This window comes from Vespula vulgaris, chromosome 10 (assembly GCF_905475345.1).
Source record: "Vespula vulgaris chromosome 10, iyVesVulg1.1, whole genome shotgun sequence".
In the NCBI taxonomy this organism is placed as follows: domain Eukaryota; kingdom Metazoa; phylum Arthropoda; class Insecta; order Hymenoptera; family Vespidae; genus Vespula; species Vespula vulgaris.
This window is the reverse complement of record NC_066595.1, coordinates 3,055,843-3,083,708: the sequence shown is the minus strand read 5'-3', so window position 1 is coordinate 3,083,708 and position 27,866 is coordinate 3,055,843. Positions and strand designations below refer to the sequence as shown.

At 31.6% G+C, this 27,866-nt stretch overlaps 6 protein-coding genes and 1 long non-coding RNA gene across 8 annotated transcripts; 6 read left to right on the top strand and 1 right to left on the bottom strand.

The window, feature by feature from the left end:
- Positions 1–5: 5 nt before the first annotated feature.
- Positions 6–2,866, top strand: LOC127066961 (ras guanine nucleotide exchange factor Q-like). The gene is made up of 2 exons (XM_051001330.1): positions 6–331; positions 417–2,866. The coding sequence occupies exons 1-2, from the start codon at positions 11–13 to the stop codon at positions 2,793–2,795; spliced, it is 2,700 nt and encodes an 899-aa protein (XP_050857287.1). The 5' UTR covers positions 6–10; the 3' UTR covers positions 2,796–2,866.
- Positions 2,867–4,526: 1,660 nt separating this feature from the next.
- LOC127066964 (serine-rich adhesin for platelets-like) lies at positions 4,527–7,397 on the top strand. The gene is made up of 2 exons (XM_051001338.1): positions 4,527–4,974; positions 5,060–7,397. The coding sequence occupies exons 1-2, from the start codon at positions 4,651–4,653 to the stop codon at positions 7,280–7,282; spliced, it is 2,547 nt and encodes an 848-aa protein (XP_050857295.1). The 5' UTR covers positions 4,527–4,650; the 3' UTR covers positions 7,283–7,397.
- Positions 7,398–8,301: 904 nt separating this feature from the next.
- On the top strand, positions 8,302–11,669 carry LOC127066976 (101 kDa malaria antigen-like). Its single transcript, XM_051001363.1, has 9 exons — positions 8,302–8,455; positions 8,882–9,127; positions 9,229–9,426; positions 9,583–9,807; positions 9,948–10,076; positions 10,181–10,306; positions 10,528–10,740; positions 10,877–11,065; positions 11,210–11,669. The coding sequence occupies exons 1-9, from the start codon at positions 8,396–8,398 to the stop codon at positions 11,396–11,398; spliced, it is 1,575 nt and encodes a 524-aa protein (XP_050857320.1). The 5' UTR covers positions 8,302–8,395; the 3' UTR covers positions 11,399–11,669.
- Positions 11,670–12,891: 1,222 nt separating this feature from the next.
- Positions 12,892–14,369, top strand: LOC127066996 (uncharacterized). The gene is made up of 2 exons (XM_051001399.1): positions 12,892–13,243; positions 13,811–14,369. The coding sequence occupies exons 1-2, from the start codon at positions 12,968–12,970 to the stop codon at positions 14,117–14,119; spliced, it is 585 nt and encodes a 194-aa protein (XP_050857356.1). The 5' UTR covers positions 12,892–12,967; the 3' UTR covers positions 14,120–14,369.
- A 2,346-nt stretch (positions 14,370–16,715) lies between these two features.
- On the top strand, positions 16,716–23,660 carry LOC127066960 (ataxin-2 homolog). 2 transcript variants are annotated; one of them, XM_051001329.1, is made up of 10 exons: positions 16,716–17,033; positions 17,832–17,945; positions 18,185–18,293; positions 18,444–18,767; positions 18,850–19,086; positions 19,162–19,471; positions 19,638–20,050; positions 20,126–20,686; positions 20,755–20,923; positions 21,438–23,660. In XM_051001329.1, the coding sequence occupies exons 2-10, from the start codon at positions 17,908–17,910 to the stop codon at positions 21,974–21,976; spliced, it is 2,700 nt and encodes an 899-aa protein (XP_050857286.1). In that variant the 5' UTR covers positions 16,716–17,033; positions 17,832–17,907; the 3' UTR covers positions 21,977–23,660. The 2 variants fall into 2 exon arrangements, with proteins under 2 accessions (XP_050857286.1, XP_050857285.1); XM_051001328.1 differs by having other exon boundaries at positions 16,716–17,200.
- Positions 17,035–17,625, bottom strand: LOC127066998 (uncharacterized). The gene is made up of 2 exons (XR_007782530.1): positions 17,486–17,625; positions 17,035–17,346 (listed from the first exon to the last, which is right to left on the bottom strand). It is a non-coding gene; the product is annotated as an uncharacterized LOC127066998 (long non-coding RNA).
- An 847-nt stretch (positions 23,661–24,507) lies between the features above and the next one.
- Positions 24,508–27,857, top strand: LOC127066972 (ATP-dependent RNA helicase DDX55). Its single transcript, XM_051001356.1, has 7 exons — positions 24,508–24,810; positions 24,919–25,026; positions 25,139–25,411; positions 25,482–25,840; positions 25,910–26,107; positions 26,204–26,897; positions 26,994–27,857. The coding sequence occupies exons 1-7, from the start codon at positions 24,712–24,714 to the stop codon at positions 27,033–27,035; spliced, it is 1,773 nt and encodes a 590-aa protein (XP_050857313.1). The 5' UTR covers positions 24,508–24,711; the 3' UTR covers positions 27,036–27,857.
- Positions 27,858–27,866: the final 9 nt, after the last annotated feature.

Here is a 27,866-nt window from a genome sequence, read left to right as displayed (position 1 = left end):
GTAAAGTAAAATGTCGAGGATACAGAAAACGATATTTCCCATCTTCATCTTCTTCATCTTTTTGTCCGTTTCGACTCGGACAACGGTTGGAGAAGAAAGTTCAGATATCGACGATAAAGTCCACAGTTTCGTGGACGAAGGAAGATCATTTCGAGATGAGCAAGAGGACACCAAAGGTTCTACCGAGAGGATAGATCTATCGACGCCGCAGACAAATATACAAAACGTTAAAGAAAAGGATGAATTTTTTAAAGAAGAAGAAGAGAGAAAGAATGGTTTTTCTGACAACGAGACTTTAATTAACAAGAATAACGAAGAAATGAACGACGAGGTGAGTGTAATTATTTCTGAATGATATTTTAAAATGAACGAAATTGCAAACTCACGAAAACTTTGCTTTGTTTCTTTATACATAGATTGAACGTGCGGTTATGAGACAATATTTAGAAGATCTGATATCAAATTTATCAGAATATATGAAGAAAGAGAATAAGGAACAGAACCATGATGAAAGTGAACAATTATATGAAAAAACAGAAAATGATTTAAGAAACAGATTACCAAAACGTCATGCAATTTCTACTGATGGATGTTTACTAACGGAAGTAGTCCCTGCGGCAGTAACATCGGTATCATCGTCGTCATCATCATCATCGTCATCATCATCGGCATCGGCATCGGTATCAACATCGTCACCGCCATTATCTGGCTTTTTGAGGCTTTTACCACTAGAAGTTTTGGAGCAGACAGAGTGTGCTGCTAAAGCGATTGAATATGGACAATCTCGTTTGTTAAGTACAATAGTCTACGAAATTTTATGCGAGGCAAAGAAACTGCTCCATTATTTGCTTCACACGTTTCTCAATTTGTTGAGTGCAATCTCTATTGGACCAGAGATTAATTTATTGGAAGCTGATGCTGGTACAATTGTTGTTGAATTCTTAGAGCATGCCCCAGTGATAGTGGAAGAATTATTAAAGGAATCACAAGATCTCCTTGCTATACCAGAGATTCTAATAACTGCTATACCATTAGAAGATATTGTTCGAACGATTAACAAATTGAAGGATGATTTTCTACTTCTCCTGGAACATTTATATCCGATTTTTTCTCAACTACTTGAAAAACTGCCCGTATTATTGGCAAAGGAAATTGAAATTTTTATATCTTTCATCGATGCACTCCAGAAGATTTTCTTAAATTTGACGGAAAATTTTCTATTTCTCCTGAAAAATTTATATCCGATTTTTTCTCAACTACTTGAAAAACTGCCCGTATTACTGGGAAAGGAAGTTGAAATTTTTGTATCTTTAATTGATGCACTCCAGACGATTTTCTTAAATTTGATCAAGAATTCTATTTCCATTGTCGTTACATTGCTAAGTAATGTACAGAATGAACCAATCTTTATTAATGTGGTTAAAGCATTTTATGATGGTTACCAAGCGTCTGATATCCAAGAAATACTTTTAAATAATCAACCTTCGATTTTATTATCGCAACAAGAGGAAATCTTACCCGTGATACCGCTATCATCGCAGTCAACTAGTTCAGATGCTGTAACCACCACTTCAACGGGCGAAACAGAAATTGTACCAATTCAAGAACGGCTTGTTCCGACTGTTTTGGTGTCGCCTAATACAGTAAGTACGTCTTCTTCAACCTCGACTACTACCAATACTGTTGTTAGCGAGCCGAAAATCTTGATTGAGGAAGTTCCGTCGACGATAACTACGACGACGACGACGACAGCTGCAACAGCAGCAACAGCGGCAACAGGAGCTGCAGCAACAACAGCAACAACAGCGGCAGCAAGTTCCTCTTCCACTCAGTTAAATCCAATCTCAAACATCGATGCTATCAATGTAGCATCTTCTTCATCGAGTTCTTCCTCATCAACTTCTAGCCTTTCGGCTGTGCCAGAATTAGAAGAAACAGTTGCTTCCACATCGACATCATCCAGTTCATCGTCTTCCACATCACCAGAAATATCTAAAGCATTATTCGAGCCATCCTTTTTGTCACGCGTGATGCCAATACTTTCGTCAATTTCAAGTGGAACGAAAGGCCTAACTAGCGCCACTTCTTCGGCAATTTCATCGCTAAAATCAAGTGGAAATCTCTTGACCGATACTACTACTTCTTCTGCTTCTGCTTCTTCCTCTTCCGCTAGTTCTTTGTTACCGAGCATCGAGCCAGTAATTTCCGCTGTTACACCTGCATTAACGTCAAGCAGCGCTTCGAGCAGTGCCTCTTCTAGTGTTGTTGATAATTACGCGTCCCCAATTACTCGTATAAAGAACATTTTTCCAGTAACTGGCACAAGTTCGACGAGCAGTTCTCCCACAGTCAGTACTTCTTCTAATCCTACGATAATCGTTCCTTCATCGCCAATTTTAAATTCTTATAAAAGAAAGTTTCAAGTAAGTTCTGCTGCTCCTGTTGCTGCAAGTTCACCGGCAACAACTTTTGTGTCAGAGTCCTCAGAAATCTCTTCCAGTAGCCCCTCAAGATTTCCTTGGAAACTAAAGTGGCCAGTGGTCTTACCCAGAAACAAAGTCATCGCCGCTATTGGTAACCGTAATCTCGTACCAGGCGACATCGTTCTGATGACCTTGAAATCAAACAAAACGTACTTCAGTCGTGTCACCGATGCAGTCAGTCCATTGACATTCAACTTTCTTAAACCTAAACTGGTTCCAGAAGTTTTCAATACTTTCGGCAGAATTTGGAGACTCGTTCCAGGAGATTTCAGGGATATAAATTGTGAATCTCTCTTCAATGGTATATATTAACCGAATTTATACAACAAATGTTATATTGAATTGTAAAAAATAAATAAATAAAGGTCTATTTTTTCATGATATATTATACATTCTATGTATTTTCTTATAACCTGCAATATAAATATTTTTCTCCTATTTTTTTGATAATACCCAAACTATATGATAATAATACAATTATACATTTTCCACAAAATTATTCTCTAAGCAATTAAGTGATTTGAATCGTTCCTTATTGTGATATATAAAACTATAGTATATCAATATATATTTAACTCAATCGAATATAATAATATCACGTTGTTGATATTTGCAGATACTAAATGAAATGTCTATTCACTAATTATATATTCATTCTCAATTCGTTTCCATGGAAGATCATCAATTTTTATGATTGCTATTTATTGGATCAGGATGTCAACAAATTTTTGATCAGTATTTTAAATAAACGATCAGTATTTATAATAAAATATCAATACTTGATGTAAGTATTATTCTGATTAATCTCCAAAATTGTCATTACGTTTATTAAAATATTTGCAAATATAATGATTTGCCAGATGGCTAGTAATTCTAATCCTGACACTTAATTATTTATACCGACTAGTTATATTACGTACTAATATTTTATTGCAAATAATAACAAAAATATTCATACATACTGATCATTTATTTTTTAATAAATCAAAAAGATCATTCAATGTATCTTAACAAAAAAATTTAGCAAATCGCAATAACGAAGTTCGGATTAACAAAAAGGAATTATCCTACTTGTGTGTGTAATTAGGAAAGTAAAGCATATCTACTGATTTTTTTGTCCTCTTTTATGGAAATACAAACGAACATATAGTATTACAAAATAAAATACGAAAAAAAAAAAACAGGAAGATTAAACATCTGTTACTTTAAAAATAGATATATAGGAAGTCAGTAAATAGATACGTATCGAAATGATTCAGTTCGATCTCACGATGATCGAAAGTTTTAATATGACATCAATAATTAAGATATTCTGGTGAATTTGAATAATTTTTCCTTAGTGATCGAATACCATCGATTTATATCAATATATGTATATAATGGTATGCAAATAATTATATTTAAAAAAATCATGTTTGATATAAGATACGCGCCACTATAAGATCATAAAAAATATCTATTCACAACCTTCAGCAAGGTAAATTAAATATTTTTTTTCTTATCTCTTTCTATATATGGAAAAAATCAATCGAAATGTTCGATTAATCGATGAACAAAACGAATAAAAATAATTGCGGAAGTTACATCTACACTCACGTATCTCACGTCGAAAATCAAGAGATTTCTACCTGTCTGTGAGATATCAAACTACGTTAAAAGTCACGAGTACAATTTTTTTGATTATTTTATTATTGCATTGTTTCGTCTTTAATATACAAATAAAACATTATCACATGTATATTTACGAAGATATAAATAAAATATTTATAGTAAAAATGGCACGTAAAAGTGTGGTACAAAAGTTCATTGATTATCCTATTCCTTGATTTCTCGTAAGAAACATAAAAAACGTAAAAAACGTACGATGTTGTATGACTTTTGATCTCTCGTTATGAAGGAAGAACGTGAGTGAGAACGACGCACGAGTCATGATAAAAAAAAAAAGCAACGTGAGAAATCTTGTAAAAGATTAATCTCGTTTTAATCGAATATAAGCTACGATTGAAACGTTATCATCAGTTTCTGTGTTATGATTTATTATCTTTGATGTTATTAAGATACTGCACGATCACCGTGCCAAATCTCGAGATGAGTTTGTAAATCTTCAACTATATAAGGCGGCACTTTTCCTTTCGAAAACATAACGAGTTTGAAATTCTAAAGTAAAATGTCGAGAATACAGAAAACGATATTCCCCATTTTCCTCTTCTTCATCTTTTTGTCCGTTTCGATTGGGACAACGTTTGGAGAAGAAAGTTCAGATATCGACGATAAAGTCCACAGTTTCGTAGATGAAGGAAAATCATTTCGAGATGAGCAAGAGGACACCAAAGGTACTACCGAGAGGATAAATCTATCGACGCCACTGACAAACGTACAAAACGACCAAGAAAAAGATGAATTTTTTAAAGAAGAAGAAGAGAAAAAGAACGATTTTTCTGACAACAACGAAACTTTAATTAACAAGAATAACGAAGAAATAAATAACGAGGTGAGTGTAATTATTTCTGATCATATTTTGAAATGAACGAAATTCCGAACTCATGAAAAATTTGTTACTTTTTTTTTCTGCATAGATGGAACGTGCGATTATGATACAACATTTAGAAATTCTAATATCGAACTTATCGGAATATTTGAAGAAAAAAAATGAGACCAACAATGAAAGTGAACAATTACCCAAAAAAACAGAACTTGAAACACGAAACAGATTACCAAAACGTCACGCAATTTCTACTGATGGATGTTTACTGACGGAAGTAGTTCCTGCAGCAGTAACATCGGTGTCATCTTCATCTGTATCGACATCGTCATCGTCATCGTCATCGTCATCATCATCGTCATCATTTAGTTTTCCAACGCCTTTACCACTGGAAGTTTTGAAGCAGATACAGTGTGCTACTGAAGCGATCGAATATGGACATCCTCATCTATTAAGTACAATAGTTCACGAAATTTTATGTGAAACAAAAAAGTTGCTGCATTATCTGTTGCACGCATTTCTCAATTTGTTGAGTGAAATCACAGTTGGACCACGTATTAATTTATTGGAAGCAGACGCTGGTTCGACTTTTGTTGAGTTCTTAGATCGTGCTCCAGTGATAGTGGAAGAATTGTTGAAAGAACCACGACATTTACTCGCTTTACCAGAGATTCTAATAACTGCTATACCATTAGAAGATATTATTCTGACGATTAACAGATTGAAGGAAGATTTTCTAATTCTCCTGGAACGTTTGTATCCAGTTTTTTCTCAACTATTTGAAAAACTGCTCGTATTACTGGGAAAGGAAGTTGAAATTTTTGTATCTTTCATCGACGCACTCAAGACGACATTCTTAAATTTTATCACGAGTTCCACTTCGAGTGCCGATACATTGCTGATTGATGTGCAGAATGAACCGGTCTTTATTGATACGGTTAAGGCAGTTTACGATGGTTACCAAGCATCTGGTATCCAAGAAATATTTATAAATAGTCAATCTTCTGATTCATCATCGCAACAAGAAGAAATCATACCCGTCATACCGCTATCATCGCAGTCAACTAGTTCAGATGCTGTAACCACCACTTCAACGAGCGAAACAGAAATTGTACCAATTCAAGAACCGCTTGTACCGACTGTTTCTGTATCGCCTAATACAGTAAGTACGTCTTCTTCAACCTCGACTACTACCAGTACTGTTGTTAGCGAGCCGAAAATCTTGATTGAGGAAATTCCGTCGACGATAACTTCGACGACGACGACGACAGCTGCAGCAGCAGCAACAGCGGCAACAGGAGCTGCAGCAACAACAGCAACAACAGCGGCAGCAAGTTCCTCTTCCATCAGTCAGTTAAATCCAATCTCAAACATCGATGCTATCAATGTAGCGTCTTCTTCATCGAGTTCTTCCTCATCAACTTCTAGCCTTTCGGCTGTGCCAGAATTAGAGGAAACAGTTGCTTCCACATCGACATCATCCAGTTCATCGTCTTCCACATCTCCAGAAATATCTAAAGCATTATTCGAGCCATCCTTTTTGTCACGCGTGATGCCAATACTTTCGTCAATTTCAAGTGGAACTAAAGGCCTAACTAGCGCCACTTCTTCGGCGATTTCATCGCTAAAATCAAGTGGAAATCTCTTGACCGATACTACTACTTCTTCTGCTTCTGCTTCTTCCTCTTCCGCTAGTTCTTTGTTACCGAGCATCGAGCCGGTAATTTCCGCTGTTACACCTGCATTAACGTCAAGCAGCGCTTCGAGCAGTGCCTCTTCTAGTGTTGTTGATAATTACGCGTCCCCAATTACTCGTATAAAGAACATTTTTCCAGTAACTGGCACAAGTTCGACGAGCAGTTCTTCCACAGTCAGTACTTCTTCTAATCCTACGATAATCGTTCCTTCATCGCCAATTTTAAATTCTTATAAAAGAAAGTTTCAAGTAAGTTCTGCTGCTCCTGTTGCTGCAAGTTCACCGGCAACAACTTTTGTGTCAGAGTCCTCAGGAATCTCTTCCAGTAGCCCCTCAAGATTTCCTTGGAAACTAAAGTGGCCAGTGGTCTTACCCAGAAACAAAGTTATTGCCGCTATTGGTAACCGTAATCTCGTACCAGGCGACATCGTTCTAATGACCTTGAAGTCAAACAAAACGTACTTCAGTCGTATCACCGATGGAGTCAGTCCATTGACATTCAACTTTCTTAAACCTAAACTGGTTCCAGAAGTTTTCAATACTTTCGGCAGAATTTGGAGACTCGTTCCAGGAGATTTCAGGGATATAAATTGTGAATCTCTTTTCAATAGTATATATTAAACTTCAACGATATATGCATTAATCTTCAATGATACATATTAACTTAGAATGATATATATTAATCCTTAATGGTATATATTGATCGTATTTGTAGAATAAACATAAATATTTTCATCGATTGTTGTTACTAATTTTATGAAACAAATAAATAAAAATCTATTTTTGCATCATATACTGTATATTCTATATTTACTTTCTTATACCTAAAGCAAATTTCTTATTCATTTTTCTTTGTTTTTTCTTTTTGAATTAATATCCACAGCGTATTACAAATAATACGTATATGTAGATTTTCTACAAAATTACTCTCTAAGGTGTTAAGTAAATTCATTATGTTAAGGTCATTCATGATGATTCAATGAGCTAGATAAGAGTATGATATAATAGTATATAATTAACTCCATTTAGAAGAAGACCGAAAATCGAATATGTTCCGATAAAAAATTTTCCGTTCTATGAACAATATTTAATAGACAAAACAGCTGTTATTGTTGAAAGAATTACTTTCCTTACGTAATTCTACAGAACCGGAAATAATATATATGTGTATATATGTATATATGTATTTAAATTATAGTTGTTGTTATAATTATAACTATAGTTTGATGTAATTATCGTAGATAAATTGATATTCTAAGTATAAGATTCTACAAAAATTCTAAAATTATATAAAAGACCGAAATCGTAATGATAATTAACAAGCAGATGTGAAAAAAACGAAGCATTTAATAATTTAACGAGAACGAATAATACGAATAATAACGTAATAAAAACGAAATAATGTATGTACACACACACACACGCGCGCGCGCGAAGTTTTTCTTTAAGAAAAAATCGAGAAATGATGAATCAAATAAAAATATACTGCGTTATCAATTTGATGCGATAAATTTTTCACATGAATAGTTACAATGTCGTTTTTGTTTTCTCGATACATTTAACGCAAGTGTTTCAAATTAATACTGCATATAAATAGATTGATAAACCTTAACATGTATTCAGTAAAATGGCAAATATACGCATAATTAATGAAATACGGTTAGTATATAAGAGCAGTGATGTTAAAAATCGTCAAAACACTTGAAAAAGTGTTTGGTCATAATCAACGGAATCATGGCACGGAGCATTTTCTTAACAGTCATTTTGGCATCTGCCATCTTGGTATATGGACAGGTAAGCTTGTTTTGATTATACAGTTATAATAAAATATCTTATGATTAATAAAAATATAGAGAGAATAAAGTACAATAAGTCGATTAGTTCTTTTTTGTTTCTTTTTTCCATCATGTTAACATATGATTTATCTGTCACGAGTATACTCGTGAGTTACATATGCATTCAACTTATATATCAAATTATCAAAGTATAAAATTGTGTAAGTTGTTGTTATTTAATACTGTTTATTGTGTTGCATAATATTTTGCGTTTAATTTTAATATCACAATTTTTTGAAACTTTTCTAAATATTTTAAAATAAATATTTTAATTTTAATTATGAACAGATAGATTATATAAGAAACGCGTTACTTTTCTTTGTTTTTTAATAAGATCCAATGTACGTAAAATAGACATGAAAATTTGGTGATATCATTATTACAGGCTACTCCTGTACCGGGCAACTACTCAAAACAGTTAGTTATACCAAACGAATTATCCGACCCCGAAATAGTTCAATTCCAAAATTCTTTAAAAGAAATATGGACGGACGTGAAGAATACGTTAAAGAAAACATGCAACGAAATGGCCCAAGATTGCTTAACCACCAATACCTTAAATACATTGATCGATACAATCAAACTATCGGTTGAGGAAAGTATTGAAGGTAGTGATGAAAATCTACATAAGGTATGATGCAATGATATAACATATCCATATAATTGATACTTTGATAATACAATTAATTAAATAATTAATCTTGTTTCTTTTCTTTTTTCTTATTATTTAAGAATTCGGAATCATCTAAAAATGAACTAGTGGATAGTTGGGTTGACTACAAGAAAAAGCTTACTGAACAATATAAAGAGGGACAAAATCCAAACATGCAAGCTATCATTAATGAAGTTGAAACTGCGATAAGAAAAACAAAAAAAATTATGCAAATCGCTGTTGACAGTGCCCGCGCGCGAGTAGAAAATGCCGAAAAGGTATAACGTAACGATATAATATATGTACGATAGATCATAGATCGATCGATTAATTTTATACACATCGACATATTCGCATTGGATAATAATCTTTTTTCCTTTTCTTTCTTTTTATTTTTATTTTTTTTAATTTTTTTTTTTTCTAATTTTCATTAGAACAACGATAAGGAAGTAGTACTAGAATATGACGACAATGGTTTTACAATTAAAGACAAGGCACAGCAAAGTTGGAAACAGTTTAAGGAAAACTGTAAACAATTGTTTAACAATCCTAGAGTAAAAAATATCGTGGAGAAAACTAAGAAGATGATCGAACGCGTCAAAGATGTCATAAAAAATACTATTGAGAGTGTTCAAAAAGAAAGCAAGAAGGTTTCCAAAGTATGTATTAAAGATATAATATATTTATTTATATATCATACGTATATAATTAAATTAATTAGTATCTGTATTCCATACATATTAAGTAATAATTGATTTGTTATACCTATCTTTTTTTTTTCCCATTTCATTATCATTAGCCTGAGAATTCTGAAGAAGAAGAAAAAGATCGAGAGACTCCTACTTTCAAAGAAAAAACACAAGAAACTTGGAACGATTTCAAGAAGAAGCTCGAGGAAAAATACAAAGAAATGTTGAACAATTCTAAAGTAAAAAAAATCGAGAAACATACAAAATAAAATTAATTAAACATGTTTTTGAACATATCTATTATACAATAATTAATTTTTCTTCTTTTTTTCATTATCATTAGAATAAAAATTCTAATAAGAAAGAAGAGAATTCTATGACTCTTAGTTTGGTAGAAGAAACAAAGAAAGTTTTGGAGGACTTGAAGAAACTTGAAAAAGAAATGAAGGAAATTTTGAACAATTCCAAGGTAAAAGGAGCCATTAAAAAAATAATCAAACAGACTAACATCAAGGAGATCATAGAGTCTGTTAATAACAGAATCGGCAACGGTCCCAAGATATATAATAACGTCATAATATATTTACGATACATATATAATCAATTTTTTACAAATATTTTCCTATAGCTATTAAATAATAATTGATTTATTTCTTTCTTTTTCTTTCATTTTATTTTCTTTATCACCAGACTCAGAATTCTGAAGAGCAAAAAGAAGATTCGACAAGTTCTAATGTTAAAACAAAACCAAAAAAAGCAGTCGACGAAATGAAAAAGAAAATTGTTGCAAAATTCAATGAAATTCTGAACAAATCTAAAATAAAAGAAATCCTCGAAAAGGCTAAGATCAGTATCAAGGAGATAATTGAATCCATTAAGAACAAACTCGGCAAGCGTCCCAAGGTATGTATTAGCGATATGATATATTTATAATACATATGTAATTAAATTAATTACACGTGCATTTCTTATTACCTATTAAACAACAATCGATTTGTTTGTTTCCATTTTTTTTTTCATTTTTTCTTTTCATCGTCAGCAACCCAACAACTTTGAAAATGAAAAAGAATTAAAAGACGAAAAGGATGATTCTGAATTTGATGTTATGAGAAAAAATATAAGAGAAGCTTGGAATGATTTCAAGAAAAAAGTCGACAACAAAGTGAAGGAAATTTTGGACTATATTAAAGCAAAAGAAATGAAGAAAAAATTCGACAAGTGTTCGAAAGTATGTATTAACGATATGACGTATCTGTAATATATATATACATTGAAATTAATTAGACATGTATTCCTATATATATTAGTCTATAATCAATTTATGTATTTGTTTCTTTTTTTTTGTTTACTTTTTTCTTTCCATCATCATTAGCCCGAGAATTCTGAAACTCTAAAAAAACATTCTGAAGAGAACTCTGGATCAGAAGAAGATTCGAAAGAGAACTCTGGATCTGAAGAAGACTCGGAAAAGAACTCTAAGACTCCCGGTTTGAAAGACAAAGTACAAAAAACTTGGGACAACTCAAAAAAGGAATTTGAAAAAAATCCAAGGAAATTTTGAACAATTCGACAGTAAAGGAAGTTATAGAAAAAGATGAAAGGGCATTCCGATGAACTAAAGATTACGTCCATGAAATCATTGTTTCTGTTCGTAATTGAATTAAACAGATTGAGAAATAATTTGTAAATTATGATGGACATGCATAAATATGTACTTCGCGTGATAATATCGTTCAAACGATATTATCATGTAATATGACCGACGCGAACAATGGATATGTACTTATTATTAAAAAAATAAATAATAAAGTTTAACTATTGTTTTCATCTAATTTGAAGATTTTCATTTTTATATATATATATACACACATACACACGCATAAAGAAAAAAAAAATCTTAAAAAAAAAATGTATTTTGTAATACAAAAGCACGAAATCATCGTTACATGTAATATTAATAAGAAATTGCCTTTTTGGGATAAGATTATTATGTGAACAGGGTTCATTGCATCTGATATCATTTGAAACGTTAAATTTATTTCTAAGATTACCAAAAATATCTTTAGTCGAAATTAATATAATATATATAAATGATCAATGAAGTATATGATAAAAATAAAACTTTTTACTTACGCTCAATTCGAATGATGTTTTCGAATTAAAGAGAAGGATGTAGTAAGAGAAAGAAAAATTCTAAGATTTATACGATACAAGTTGAAATGCTCGCGGGGTCAAGGTTCTTATAAAGACGAAGATAAATCGAGAATGCCAAACACATTCGTATATTCGCGTATGTGCACGTATACGAGCAAAAAGAGAGAGAAAGAGAGAGAGAGAGAGAAAGAGAGAAAGAGAGAAAATTCAACTCAGAAAATTATTTCACAATTACATATATATGTATGTCGATCGCGTAGAAATTGAAAAGACAAAATTATATGTTTGATAACGAGACGCATCGATGAAGATTTTTCCGTAGAACCTTGTCCTCGGAAAATGTTCTGTACAGTTGTATATCCGAGTGCACTTTACTCTGTTGATAGTTTAATACACATACAAACATATATATATATATATATATATATATATATATATATATATATATTTGTGATAACAAAGTATCAAAGTATCGAAATATTTGACTTTCGTTTTATACGATCTTAATTAAAATTGACTAATTGACAAAATCGGACAAAAAACTATTTTTTTTTTTCAAATGATTATTACTTTCAATATCGTGAAAAAAAAAAATAAATAATAACAATAATAAAATGAAACAAAAAACACAAAAAGAAAAAGAAATGATAGTACCTTCGAAAGGAAATATTTAATATATTATTCGAAATTGGAATATGTTTAAGAGAATAAAAATCGAAGAAGATTATTGCCTATCTCTCTCTTTCTCTTTCTTTCTCTCTCTTTTTTTATTTCAAATAAAAACGAGAATATCGTTCTTCTCCTTCTTAGTTGAAAGAAGATAAACTACTCTTTGCCCTCGTGTAGCGACATTAATAGATGATAAGCATTGCCTATAAAGGGAGCAATATCAGAAGTCCGTGCATCAGTCGTTCTTTAGTAATTTGACGAGTTCGAATTCTTTAAAGAGGGAACCAAAAGAAAAAGGGCATCGAAAATGAAGATCGCATACCTGATCGTTCTAACAGTGTTCCTCGTTTACACCGAGGCTAAAATAGTACCATCTAGCAATGTTGAAGCTCAACAAACGAATCAACCTCTTCATTTATCCGAATTAATTAGTCAAGCACAAGCAAATATCAATACTCTGGCAGCTCAGTTTCAAGAAAAAATAAATCTTCCTGATCAAGAAACTATCGTCAACACCGTCAAGGAACAGAGCACGAGTTTCGTGAACAATTTACAACAATTCGTGAAAAATGTAACCGAACAGGTAAGACCATCTCTCTTTTGATTTAATATTATAATATATTTGCAACGTTTGCCAAGGGAAACAATATTTTTTTTTTAATTAAAGACATAAAAAGAAAGATGAAGAAAAAGAAAAGAAAAAAAGATGCACGCAAAGATTTTTTTTTCCCCTTACATCTTATAATATCTTGTCATATAGCTTTAAAAAATGTACGCGTTATTAATTGTAACAAGTTCTTGATACGTATCATTTAAGGGAACTCACAATTGAACTCTCCAATCGAATTTTGGTAACTTCCGGAATGAAAAGAAGAGCTTCCAAAGAGATGCAGAGCTAGAAATAATATTTCTTGAAATATCAAAAAAAAAAAAGAAAAAAAAAATGATATAAATATTTGAGACCAATTGAATAAATCATTTTTTCTCAAGCTTAATCGTTGTTGTTTTTTTTTTTATTTTGTTTATTTCGGTCGGTCCCATCTGTCTTTTATGAACAAATTGTTTGTCAAATAAGGAAGAGGTTGATGCTCAGGTCTCTTAAGATCTTAAATGAAAATATAATCGTAGAAATAAACTTTGTATAATACAGGTTAGCGAGAAAACTCCAGAATTAGAAAGACTGTGGGTCGATGTCAAGGGAAAATTAAACAAGGTTGTTGAAGATATCAATGCTCAAATTCCAAATGCAAGTGAACAAGTAAATCAATTACAAACCAAGTTACAAGAAGGATTACAAGTCCTCGTACAAGAATCCGACAAGACAGCTAAAGCTGTTAGCAAAAATTCTGAGAAAGTACAAGAAGACATTGCCAAATTTACGAAACAAGCTGTCGAACTTGCCGTAGAAACCACACAAAATCTAAACACTCAATTGCAACAAGCAGCCAAAACTAGTTAAAAGAATATATATATACACAAATTAATAAATAAAAAAGAAACAAGAAAAAGAATGATTTAAAACTCGTCGAACTTTTCTTATTAACAAAACGAATTAATTAAAATTAATCTAAACACACAGTGATGCAGTTTCGATAAATACGAGAAAAAAAAAAAAGAAGAAAAAAGGAAACACGTGTTAAGATGAAAGACTATTTTTGTATTTGAAAAAAAAAAATAATAAATAAATAAATATATTTTACTATATAAAATCGTATAATTTTTTTTTGTTTGTACAAATTTTCGCATTTATTAGTTTTCTTTAAGCATATATTATATACATATATTTGAGGTCATTGTGCCGACGTAATATTTCTCATAAATTTCGAAATATTAAAAATTTCTAAACAATGCGAAATGTACGTTAAATGTTCCTAAACTATAAATAAATAAATAAACTCTAATAAATAAATCTATTAATTTCGCCATAAAAAAATGATTTAACGTATAAAAATCATACGAAATATTATATATGATTACGAGTAATTTTGATAACTTATTAGGCAATACTGTTGAATCATTCCGATTACACATCTACTTATATAAAAAAAGAACTCGTCCTACTTATTTCGCAATAAAATTTCGTATTCCTACGATACTAAAAAGATACTCGAATTTTAATCTGAAATTAACGTCATTTGATAATAATCTTTCACAGATATATCGTCTAAAATTTGTAATGATTCGCAATTTTTTTGTTGATTATTATTCTTTATTCGTGTTAATTCATACTCATATTTTAAGATAATAACTTCCTTCGGAGAAGAAAAAATAAACAAACTTTAATAATGATAATAATAATGATAATAATAAAGATAAGTTCTCTTAGTTTTAATCATTTAGACCATTGGACTATCAAATACACACACATACATGCGCGCGCGCGCGCGTATGTATGTATGTATGTATATACATTATGCGTGCGTATGTGATTTTATAAATATGTACGTAACAGTAAAGCAAAAACTTTCATATTGCATATTGAAATATACATTTAACCTAAATTAATAAAAAAGAAATTGTCAAACGTTTCATAATTTTCAATGTAACGATTTGCGAACGCTTTATAAAAGAAATTATTTAGGTCATTACATTCACAGTCGTTACTTGGTAACACCAGAGAATTTATACGCATTTATTTATCGTGTTATTTATCGTTCCTTTCGATAAGTGAATTATTCCAAAAGAAAAACAAAACAAAAAGAAAATAAGGAAGCACTATAAGATTTACTATTAATAACTTACTACGTTAACCACACACACGCATATATAAGCAAATATTTCATTACGTTTATCATCGGAGAAAATGAAATCGTGCATTTTATTTTTTTTATTATTTATGGTAAGTTCAAGCATCTAACCTCTATATATATTTCCGCATAATTTTTGTTTTTATTATAAGTCATGAAAACAATTCGTACGAAGTAAAAAATACAATATCAAAATATTCAACGAATGATTCTTATTTTATTTATTTTGTTTTTTATTGTTTTTTTATTTTTTATTTTTTTTTTTTTGGTTCTTATCCAATAGATATCCTTAGCAGTTAGTCAGGTAAGACTTAATAAAAAATATAAAACATTATTGCAAAAGCTTAATGAACCTTCTCTAGAAGATCAAATCATGTCGAAGAAAGAAGAAATTAATTCGAAGAATAGAAGAACCGATGAAATAAATAAGGGATTCGAAAAAGTGATCGATTTCGTTAACGTTTTAGGACAAATAAATGACTTCGTTTCAGACAGAACGAAGAATATCATTCGAAAACTTAATAATTTATACAACTCGGACGAAGACGAATATTAAAGATATTTTGCATTAATTTGTAAATTACGAAACAAATTCTGATATGTGTTCGTACATTTGTATGTTTTTATCTTAGAAAAATTATTACGAAAAAAAGTAAGCAACCATTATTAAAAAGTAATCAAAATGAAACATGTCAACTAATTCTTCGATCTTAAAATATTATTCTATAATGAAACTACTAGGTTTAATATTGTTAATATATTGTTAATACGTACATGTGTTTTATAAATCCAAATAGATTATTGCGACGAAACAGTCCTCACCTTCAGAAATTTGATTTGATCCGAAATTACACTGTTCCACTAGTTACGAATTTCAAATGTGTATTTTGCACTCGATGCGCCATCTACAGCCATGAAAGAGAACTATTTGTTATTATCCAATCAGAATATTATAGGATTTCGTTTTTAATTAAATAAATTATTTAATAAACGTCGTATATTATATGTATTATAAAAATAATTACAAATTTTATATTATATTATTCCAAAGTATGTATTAATATAACTCTTATATTAAAAGAATAAATCGTTTTAATGATCATATATATTCGGATATAAGATTGTAATCTTCCACAAGAAGATAATAAAAGTCTGTTGAATATTTTTACAGAGAAATTAAAAAATTATAAAATGGTAAATAACAGAAATGTTTTTCGAAGTGAGATACTCAATGTGTAATAAAAACGCTATAGATATATATTGGACGGTTATACATATACACACATATATATAATACACATACACAAACATATATGTATATACATATATATATACCAAAAGAAAGAAAATCAAGAGTCACTTAGAAGTGCGTAGGAATTTTCATGAAGGAACGCGTGCTGATTGGTCCTTGAAAGGTATCATAAATAAAAGGGAATTGGATCTCGATAAAAAGATGATATGTATGTTGGTACGTAACGAGATAAATTATTCGCCAGGTGGCGACTGTGCTGCGACAGTCACCGGGATCGGGTTGATCGGGCGGCTTGTGTGCTAGCTTTTATCGTTTACCACATGTTGATTAATTAATTAAAAATATATTCTAAGAAAAGAAGAAATAATAGGAAAGTACGATCTCTCTCTCTCTCTTTCTCTCTCTCACATACACATTTTTGTAACGTTGTTAAACCGTAGACTCGTGTTGAACATTTCATTCCACGCGGAAGGTGGAACCTAGTTACGTCACGCAGCACCAAGAGAAATATCGTGTGTCGAGCAGCTCGTGCCTCCCCCGTGTACGTCAACCTTCAAAATCCCGACACTTTCTTCTTCTTCCACCTTTCCACACGTCCTTGCACCTGTCAAACTACAGTGTCACGCACGCGCGCGCTTTCCTTTTCAACGAGACGAACGTGCTATTACAAGAGACTTTCAGCATAACCTAAAAAAGCCAATTACGAATGTGTCAATAGTTATATCGGCCAGTAAGGCCTTTTGTCAATTTCAGTCTTTAAGAATCTAAAGAAATTCTACAAAGACATAATTAAGATTGTGTAACCTCGTAATTATTAAACACTTACCGGCGCCACGTTTACCTCTTTTCCATCATTATTTCTCTATCTCCATTTCTCCTTTTTGTTTTTTTTTTCCTTCCATCTCTTCCCCTCTTATTATTTTTCTCTTTCCGTCTTTCCCGCTTTCTCCCTCTCCGTCTTCTTTTATTGCTCACTCTCTCTCTCTCTCTCTCTCTTTCTCTCTCTCTTTCTCTCTCTTTCTCTTTCTCTCTTTCTCTTTCTCGCTTTCTCATTCTCTCTCTTTTCCTTTTTCCTGTTTAACGAGAAACTATAGAAAAAAATTTCTTTTGACGCTAAAAGATTATTAGGAAAATTTAGTCAAAATTCCGATCCCTATATATATATATATTAGGAAACAAGAAGGGCCCCATCAAATCGGCGCCAGAAATCCACCAACCACTGACGAGGAAACGTCAACGGCTGGCAGGATGAATAGCAAGAGAAAGAATCGTTCCAATCCTACTAGGTATTGCTTTTAATTACAAATCTTTCTTTCTTTCTTTCTTTCTTTCTTTCTTTCTCTCTCTCTCTCTTTCTTCTTCTTTCCTTTTTTATTTTTCTTCTTGCTTTCTTTTTTCTTTTTCCTCTTTTTCATAATTGCAAATGTAACAATTTAGACAAAAAAAACAAAGGCAATATGAACTTATTGAATAATAAACTTACAATGTGTTGAAGGTTTATTATGAAAATAATATAAATTCTTAGGTCACCACGAGCAAGAGGACCACATGATAGATGTGTTGCTGCGGAAGGTGTTTATAATAATGCACACTTTATGCATTCTGTCACTAGCCATGTTGGTAACACGGTGCAGGTATTTAACTTCTTTTTTTTTAGATTTACTCTTACAAAAGTATAAAAACTTAAGTAAAAATTTGATTCAAACATCTTTGGAATGTTTTCATGTTTATTTTTTTGTTTTTTTATTTTTCGTAAAATTAATATATTTCAAATATTGTTGTAGATACAAACACAAAACGGTTCGGTCTACGAAGGAATTTTTAGAACTTTCTCGAGTCGTTTTGATGTGGTTCTAGAGATGGCTCATCGGGTAGAAAGTTCCGGGAAAATTAGTGTTGAAAGTGTAGTAGAAAAATTGATTTTTAAACCTCATGATATTATAACTATGTCTGCCAAGGATGTTGATCTAGACTATGCCATAAGAGATACTTTCCAAACAGACACTGCTATTAGTAAATTTAATGGTATAGTTGGAGAAAAAGAACTTGAGCCATGGGATGCACCGTCTACTATGAACGGTGATGATTTAGAATTAGATGGTGGTGCTGTAAGTTTTTTGTGACTTTGTATTGAAAATTATAAATGTAGTGTTTGATTAAGTGAGTTATATAAGACAATTATATTTTTAGAATGGTTGGGATGTAAATGAAATGTTCCGCAAAAATGAACAAAAATATGGAGTTCAAACAACATTTGAACCATCATTAGTTGGTTATACTTTACAGCTTCAGCGTAAAGATACAAAAGATTATAAAGAACAAGAACAGAAGGCAGCGGAAATAGCAAATGAGATAGAATCTCAACCAAATCATAAAGCACGGTTAGAATTAGAAAATGGCGATGAAGAGGAAAGATTTGCTTCTGTGGTAAATATTATTATTATGTTTATATGATTTTTTATATAAAGCTGTATACTCATCTTATATTTATAATGCTATTAGGTAAGACCAAACGAAGGTAAATACGTTCCACCTCCTTTGAAAAAGAAAAATTGGGATACTGGGAAAATAAGATCTACACCACCACCCTCTTCACCAGGATCTGCAACTAGCAAGTCTGTTTTTAATCAAGCACCATCGCCCAACGTCAGTGTATCGCCTAACATCCCAGTTGGTCTTCAAACGACCCATGGTTCCATGCCACATCCAGTACCTCTTAATATGGCAATGCCACCAACTGGAGTAGTTGTACACACTACTTACAACACTCCGCCCCCTTTTGTATCTCCTACAACACAAGCGTCTTCTGCAGGTACAATTTATTTATTCGTTTAAAATCTTGATATATTATTAATTCATTTATTATGATACAATATGCATATTGAAAGAGAAATGGACGAGAGCAGGGAGATTTTTATATTTATTTTTAATTTATTTGTAATTAAATAAACTTTTATAAAAATATTTTTTGGATTTAGCAATGCAGCAAACTCAACCACAATCTCAGGCTGCTCCTACTATTCCTCAAGTTACTTATCCTCAGCAGCCGCAACAACAGCAACAACCATCGCAGCAACAGCAGCACCAACAACAACAACAACAGCAACCACAACAACAACAGCAGCAGCAACAACAACAGCAACAGCAGCCGCAACAACAACAACAACAGGGGCCTTCTAATAAAATAAGTACAGAAAAGCGTGAACGTCCTGGCAGACAACAGGTTTTTCAAGCAGATAAAGCTCCGCCAGCTCCTTTTTCACAGCCAAATGCCGCATCTTCGCATCAATCACAACAATCAGGACATCAACAACATTCCTCTGTGCAACAGCAGAACTCTACAGATATTCAACGTATTGAAATAATTCCACATAAACCAGATCATAGAAAGGTTTGTCATTAAATGTTTTGTTAAATATTTTTTAATTAACCGGAGATTAAGCATAATTTATTTATGCTATTCAAGATCCCAACGCCAAGGAGTAGAGAAGAACAACACTCAGAACTAAGACAGTTTGCAACAGATTTCAAATTAACAGATTCAACTGCTCAGGAAACAACGTCTGTTTCTCGAAAACAACAGCAGCATCATCATCAGGAAGCTCATTCTCAGCAACATCATCAGCAGAACCACCAACCACATAATTCTTCACAACCACAACAACAATCTCAGCCACAGCATCAAAGCCCACATCAGCAGCATCAAACGGTTCAAGAAGAGTCCGTTGTTACTACCAAACCACCACCGGGACCATTGCCTGTACGATCTACGAGCCCGCCTCAAGCTCAACAGCAACAGCAGCAACAACAACAACAGCAGCAGCAGCAGCAGCAACAACAACAGCAGCAGCAACAACAACAACAGCAACAGCAACAACAACAACAGCAACAGCCACAACAGAATTCTTCAATCACGCAATCAAATGTGCAAGAACCAGCAGTCGAAAAAATTACTACTGCCTTCAAAAAGTCAACTTTAAATCCTAATGCAAAGGAATTTAATCCAAACGCCAAGCCGTTTACACCTGTAAGTACATATGTAAATGATGTACACTGTAGATGTAAAACAATTATTCATCAGTTGTTTATCCTTAGCGATCTCCTAGTACACCGACACCTAGTCGTCCACACACGCCACAAACACCACAATATACCGGTGCCACTATGCCTGCAACAGTTGTCATGCCAGCATATGTAATGACTAGCCAACCACCAACTGCGTTCAGTCAGCCACCAGCACAGCCTGTAACAAGATTTAGAAAAGGTGAGCATATATATACACACACACATACACACATATCATATACAAGGTGGACCAAAATTCAAAATTAAATAGTATTTTTGATAACATTAGTTAACGTTTGAGACACGAGTCCTTGAAGTTCCTTCAAATATCTCCACGGGAAGTAATCGAGAACTAAAAGATAGCAAAAAAAAAACGAAGAAACCAATTAATCTCGGAAATTTTTTGAAGATATCCGTTCGCTGAATAGTTATCTCGGCAAGATCATTGTGACTCTAATAATACGTACAGTAATCCCATTCTATTGAAACTACATTATAGGATGTAAACAATTTTTTATTATATTCCGATTACTCGTCAAATTCTACTTTTCGAATTTTGGCCTATCCTGTATAAATACCAATAACAAATGTCAGTCAGCAAAAGTTCTGATATATTTACAATTGCTATTGGTAATCTTATCGACATTTATTGTTATAATGGTTAATAATAATCTTTATTAAAAGGACAAATCTAATAGATTTTGTCTTTATAGTGCCAATGATGCAACATCGAGCGCCAGATATAGCTTCTCAAATGCAAGTAGCTGCAGCAACTGGGCAACCATTGCTAGCACCAGCTCCATTACATCCACCATTCCAGGTGTCTTATCCAGGGCAACCAACCTATCAGCAAATGGTACGCATGGTACAGGCGCCACCGCCACCACCACATATGTCCACGAACCCTTACCATCACCATCATGATTCACCAGGCCCGCAAGCTCCTGGCATACAGTACATGGGTCCACATACACACCCGCATCCACATGTTCCACAGCAGCCACCAAGCCAAACACCCTCCCCAGCTAATCCCAATCCACCACACACGCAGAGTGCATACAATCCTCCTGGAACACCACAGCCTACCTATCCACAACCACCTCCGCAAGGACACGCTCCAAGTTATCCGATTATGTGCCCCATTATCCCACCTCACATACCAATACCACCGCAACACATGCAATATTTACCCCCTCAACCTCCGCCAGGAGCCCAACAGACTATACCAGTCATTCTGCCGCACAATCAGTAGCCATTACAAGGAATAATTAATGAAAAAGACGATTACTAGTATTCTACGATGGTAGAATAAGATTTGTAAGTCCAAGAAACTTTCATAATGGTACTGAACACTTTAATACGTTGCTATTGTAAACTTTTTTAGCTACGTCATCTCTCGTTTTCTTATAAAAGAAGTTACTTAAACGTGCGAACGATCAGAATATTCTTTTACTTTGTTAATTCGTCATATTAGCACATATTGTTCTTTTACCATATATATATATATATATATATATATATATAAAAACGAATGAAACAAGATCATATCATATGCCGTGCTTTCTGCGATTATAATTTAGGATGTAGAAAAGCAGATATTTTAAAAGCGCATACAAAAAAGAAAAAAGAACAAAAACGCAAAAAGTGTCGACCGTTTTGAAAGTGATTAATTTTTTCAAAATATGGGTTACTTAAAGAGTAATACCCATACATCCTCTCTCTCCATATCTATATGTTGTTTAAGATTTTCGAGCGTGTACCATCAATTCCCCTGGTTATATTAGGCACAAATTAAAACAAGAATATCTTTTTATCGAGCCGAAATAATTAATAATTTTTTCTCATTATAATGTCACACAACAAAAAAAAAAACGGGAAAAAACACAGAAAACAAAAGACAATGTAACATACAATTTGTATTGTGCCACCAGTGCAGTAGAATGAAATAACGAATACGAAACCTAGATTATTTTTTCGGTACATCAATCCATCGCTACATACTGTTTAGAATTCTTGTAATCAGGAAAAAAAAAGAAAGATTATCGATAGGAAAAGTTATAATAAGATGCGAATATCGCTAATAAAACGATTGATAATTTTCTCGCTAATAATAACGAAGAATGAAAATTTTGATGCAACGTGTGTTAATCAAATTGAATAGGATCGACGATTTATCTTTGGAATATTGTAAAAATCCAAAGTTGCTGCATTAATGCGAATGGTCGTATATGGTTCAAGTATCTTTTTTTATACGAAGAAGAAGAAGAAGAAGAAGAAAAAAAAGAAGACGAAAATAAAATAAATTAAAATAAAATAAATGTGTCAAGCAATTACATAAAAACACGAAAGTACACGGGATATTTTCTTACTTTACGGTACTTTCATGCTGCGCGATATCTCTTCGTAGAACGAAAGAAACACGAAGAGTGTCTTATATATGTATGAATATAAACATTTTAAGTACAATCAATTACACATTGAAAAAGAGTACCTCGACGACATCCTCGTCGCAAGATCTTTAAAAAAAAAAAAAGAAGGAGGAGGCTACATCTATAAACATGTTTGTAAATGCGTATGAGACAAAGAAGAAGTATTTGACGCGTCGTAGTATTGTTAAAGATAGTATTAATGTCAACGGCGACAAGATTACGAAACGATATGAAGAAAAAAAAAAAAAAAAGAAAAAAAAAACGTTATTTGTACACGAGTAATATCTCTAATTCATCGTGTTTGAAATAATGTACGAATTTAAACGATTCCGATATTATACAAAAGCATGAAGCGAAAAAAGCGTTATTTCTACGTTGTGGCATGAAAAAAAAAAAGAAAGAAAAAAAGAAAAATGATAGAAGTGCTATTTTAACAAGAACTTTGGTGGTTTTATTGCTAATGGAGAGAACATTATAAATTACCTTTTTTCCTTACATGAAATAAAATTGAAAGATAGACCGATCTAATTCACTTTTATGCAATGTCATTCAAATGTTAATCGAGTTGATCTAAATAATGATGTCCATGATGTGATAATTTAGAAATTATTATTATGATGATGATTGATAATTATGATGATGATAATGATGGTGATGATGATGATGATTATGATGATAATGATGTTGCTGTTATTATTAATTTTCTGTATTGCGTATAAATTTCAATGATTAATGTACATTGAATTGGATTATTGTTTTGGAAAAAAGCATTACATAATACATATTTATGGTTTTATAAAAATTCTATAAAAACAGGGGGAAGAAGACAAAAAAGAAATTTCAGGATCTAATATTAATAGATTATGTTTGAATGAATGACGGCAATCTGTTTGCAACGATAACACCAATAATACACAAATGTTCTACTGAAGAACGAAAAGATGCGATTATGTATAAGAAGAAAAAAAAAGATCGTTCGATTGATTGATTTATTGATTGATTGTGCATTATTCAACTGATTCATGCATATGCAATTTGTTGTAAGAGGAAAGATAAATACTACGGCCTTAGACCTAGTCGTGTGTATATACAAAGTAAGAAGAAAGGTGAGCCTCAATCGAAAGATAATACAGAGTCTGGCATCGTTAGACACAAATTTTATATCGAAGAGATTTAAAAATGCATCAAAATAAAGTCAATGCGTTAAAAACCGAACGTGTGCACTTATATCTATTTTTACGATTCTATGTATCCTTCCTGTATATTCAAAATTAAATAATATCGCTTTTTATCGATATACGATTATCATATCGATGTACGATTATATATCGATATACGATTATATATCGTTTATATAAACTAACGTTATATGCGCATGTCATTTGCTCGAGACGACAGTATTAGACTCGACCGGTAACGTAGAAAACGCTCGAACATAACCTTTAAGTATACGTGTTTATATTTTACTCTCACGAGTTTTATATGTGTAACTTTGAACTGTAATTAATAATTTACCGTTATTGTAGAATATTATCTTGTAAGAACTTACAAACTAAATATGAAAACGCAGAATTGGAAAGAATTAGATATTCCTTTGAGCAAGCCTGTATTAGAAACACTTCAAGAATTGAAATTTAAGATCATGACACCTGTTCAAGTAAGATACCTCGCATAATGTTTTTTATTTGTCTTTATATGTATAATTCCTTTAATTATAGATTTGAATTTTTATAAGAGAAAAAAATCGTCTTTACTGTATTTTTAGGCAGCCTGTATACCTCTCCTTTTAAAAGGGAAAGACGTTGCTGCAGAGGCAGTAACAGGTAGTGGCAAGACACTTGCTTTTCTTATTCCTTTAATGGAAATTTTACAAGTATGTATCTAGATAAATGATTTATTTCAAGACAACATTAGGTTAGGTTAGGTTAGGTTAGGTTAGGTTAGGTTATAAGACATAATGTTATCTAATTTAGAAATGTTTATAGAGACGCCCTGATAAATGGAAAAATACAGAAATAGGAGCTTTAATAATAACACCGACTAGAGAATTAGCTATTCAAATCAGTGAAGTATTAGCAAACTTCTTAAATAAGCTCTTATTATTGAAGCAAGTAATTCTTGTCGGTGGTACAACTATTAATGAAGATATAGAGAAATTAAAAGGTGGTGCCAATATCATAATAGCCACTCCTGGTAGATTAGAAGATATGCTTTCTAATTGTAAAAGTATAAATTTAACAAAATGCTTGAAATCTTTGGTAATTAAGTTTAACATCACACGTATATTATTCTTGTTGTATTTCTTTCTTAATTTAATATTACTTTTAGGAAATATTAGTCTTGGATGAAGCTGATAGATTACTAGACTTAGGTTTTTCAAAAACATTAGATATTATATTGAGCTATTTACCACGTTTACGAAGAACAGGTCTTTTTTCTGCTACACAAACGAAAGAATTACAACAATTAATCAGAGCAGGGTTAAGAAATCCAGCTTTTGTTTCTGTAAAGGAGAAAGCTAATATATCAACACCTTTGAGCTTAACAAATAATTATGTAGTAATACAAGCTGAAAATAAGTTATCAACAATGATAAGTTTTATTCAACAAAAAGGAATTCATTTAAAATATATGATTTTTTTATCTACCTGTGCATGTGTAGATTACTTCAGCCATGTTATACAAGCGTAAGTTATATTTATCTTTAATTTTTATTTGTTTTAAGAATTTTTTAAATATCAAATATTATTATATAGAATGTTATCAAAGACACGAGTGTTAGCTTTACACGGTAAAATGAAGAAAAAAAGATACAAAATATTTGATGAGTTTCGTTCAATAGAAGCTGGCATTTTAATATGTACTGATGTCATGGCTAGAGGTATTGATATATCAGAAGTAGATTGGGTATTACAATACGATCCTCCATCTACTGCCAGCAATTTTGTACATAGGTAAAAATCTTAAATTTATAAAAAATTTGTAAATTAATAACCGTAGAATTATAAAAAATGGAATTGGAACTATAATCAATAAATTTGTATTGCTAGATGTGGAAGAACAGCCAGAATTGGGCACAAAGGAAGTGCATTACTTTTTCTATTAAAAAATGAAGATGCATATATAGATTTTATTAAAAGAAATCAAAAAGTAGATGTACAAGAAATGAAATTAGAAGTATGTACGGATATAACGAAAAATTGTTTACAATGTATGCGTGACTTACAATTGAAAGATAGACAAATATTTGATAAAGCAAATAGGGCATTTGTATCATATGTACAAGCATATAATAAACACGAATGTAACTTAATTTTAAGATTAAAAGATATTGATTTAGGAAACCTGGCCATGGGTTTTGGTTTATTAAAAATGCCACGAATGCCTGAATTAAAAGGACGCGATATAACATCTTTTGTTGCTCCAGAAATAGATTCCAATTCAATTACATATTTGAATAAAGAAAAGGAACGAATCAGACAAGAAAAATTAAATGAATTTCATAATACAGGTACTTGGCCTGGAAGAATGAAACGTAAATGTAAACAAACAGAATCTTGGACTAAAACAAAAAAAAGGAAATTAGAAAAACAAGAAAAACGTAAAAGGCGAAAAGAAAAGAAAAAAATTCAACAAGAAAAGGGTATTGTTCAAGTTAAAGAAAAAAAGAGATCTATTACTTCAGAAGAGTTAGAAGAATTAGCAAAAGATGTAGCATTAATAAAAAAATTTAAAAAGAAAAAGGTAATCTACAAGTTCAAATCAAATATTAAAATTAGCTTTATTTTTTTTATATCTTTATTTTTTAATTGGTCAACATAAAATATTATATTATTTCAGATAACTAAAGAAGAGTTTGAAGCAGAATTTGGAGTTAGTTAACAAAAAGTTGGAAAAAGTATAAATTTTCTTTGAAAAAAATCATATCAAAAAATGGTGTTTTTTTTTCAAAAATAGTTTATACATAAAAATAAAGCTTTTTCAAAAATCCGAAAAAGCTATGCCCTCGTTTAAACCTTCATTTTTAAAATAACACCTTGTTCATCAAAATCGATTTTGAATCATGTTTTGATCATCCTGTAATGATGATTTCCTAGTTACCAACTATTAAAATATATTCTAGTCATCGACTAATGGTAAAACAGAACTTTACCATCAATCCGTTTAAAATGAGGGCGGTAGTGGTTTCCTGTTTTACCATTATTCGCATAAAATGGAGTACTTTAATTTAACTGTTCAATACAGTAAAATTTCGAATACGTGTTTGTTGTTTTCAAATAATATTATCCAAAAGGACATAACTTCGACAGTTCTACAGTTAGTTTCTTTTTATATTTTGATATTACAAGTAATATTGAAATAATGGTTATTTAAATACGCTTTAGCTATTTGTATATGTTTAATTATAAGTAAAAAGTATAATCTAGTATATGGATTTTCTTTACTTTGATAAAATGTACCATTGTTTTTATTGCATATAAACATTTCTGTCATACTTTAACTCGATTATTAGGTTACGTGCGAGAGGGGTATAACCTATATAAGTAGGGACAGTGTTCTGTGAAGCAGTTATTTTACCCAACCTATCGTAAGGTTATATACGCTACGAACTAAAAGTGGTGAATAATCTTAAATCTTTTTATATTTTGTATTTACTATATATATAATTTTTTTTTGATACTTCAATAAAATTTTTCATAATTAGCGATTTTA

Coding starts and splice junctions, on each gene's coding strand:
- LOC127066964 (XM_051001338.1), top strand. CDS start 4,651: ATGTCGAGAATACAGAAAACGATATTCCCCATTTTCCTCTTCTTCATC. Junction 4,975..5,059: donor ACGAAGAAATAAATAACGAG/GTGAGTGTAATT, acceptor TTTTCTGCATAG/ATGGAACGTGCGATTATGAT.
- LOC127066972 (XM_051001356.1), top strand. CDS start 24,712: ATGAAAACGCAGAATTGGAAAGAATTAGATATTCCTTTGAGCAAGCCT. Junction 25,841..25,909: donor TTCAGCCATGTTATACAAGC/GTAAGTTATATT, acceptor ATTATTATATAG/AATGTTATCAAAGACACGAG. Junction 26,108..26,203: donor GCCAGCAATTTTGTACATAG/GTAAAAATCTTA, acceptor TTGTATTGCTAG/ATGTGGAAGAACAGCCAGAA.
- LOC127066961 (XM_051001330.1), top strand. CDS start 11: ATGTCGAGGATACAGAAAACGATATTTCCCATCTTCATCTTCTTCATC. Junction 332..416: donor ACGAAGAAATGAACGACGAG/GTGAGTGTAATT, acceptor CTTTATACATAG/ATTGAACGTGCGGTTATGAG.
- LOC127066960 (XM_051001329.1), top strand. CDS start 17,908: ATGAATAGCAAGAGAAAGAATCGTTCCAATCCTACTAG. Junction 17,946..18,184: donor AATCGTTCCAATCCTACTAG/GTATTGCTTTTA, acceptor ATAAATTCTTAG/GTCACCACGAGCAAGAGGAC. Junction 18,768..18,849: donor TAGAATTAGATGGTGGTGCT/GTAAGTTTTTTG, acceptor TTATATTTTTAG/AATGGTTGGGATGTAAATGA.
- LOC127066976 (XM_051001363.1), top strand. CDS start 8,396: ATGGCACGGAGCATTTTCTTAACAGTCATTTTGGCATCTGCCATCTTG. Junction 8,456..8,881: donor CCATCTTGGTATATGGACAG/GTAAGCTTGTTT, acceptor TCATTATTACAG/GCTACTCCTGTACCGGGCAA. Junction 10,741..10,876: donor AACTCGGCAAGCGTCCCAAG/GTATGTATTAGC, acceptor TTTCATCGTCAG/CAACCCAACAACTTTGAAAA.
- LOC127066996 (XM_051001399.1), top strand. CDS start 12,968: ATGAAGATCGCATACCTGATCGTTCTAACAGTGTTCCTCGTTTACACC. Junction 13,244..13,810: donor TGAAAAATGTAACCGAACAG/GTAAGACCATCT, acceptor TGTATAATACAG/GTTAGCGAGAAAACTCCAGA.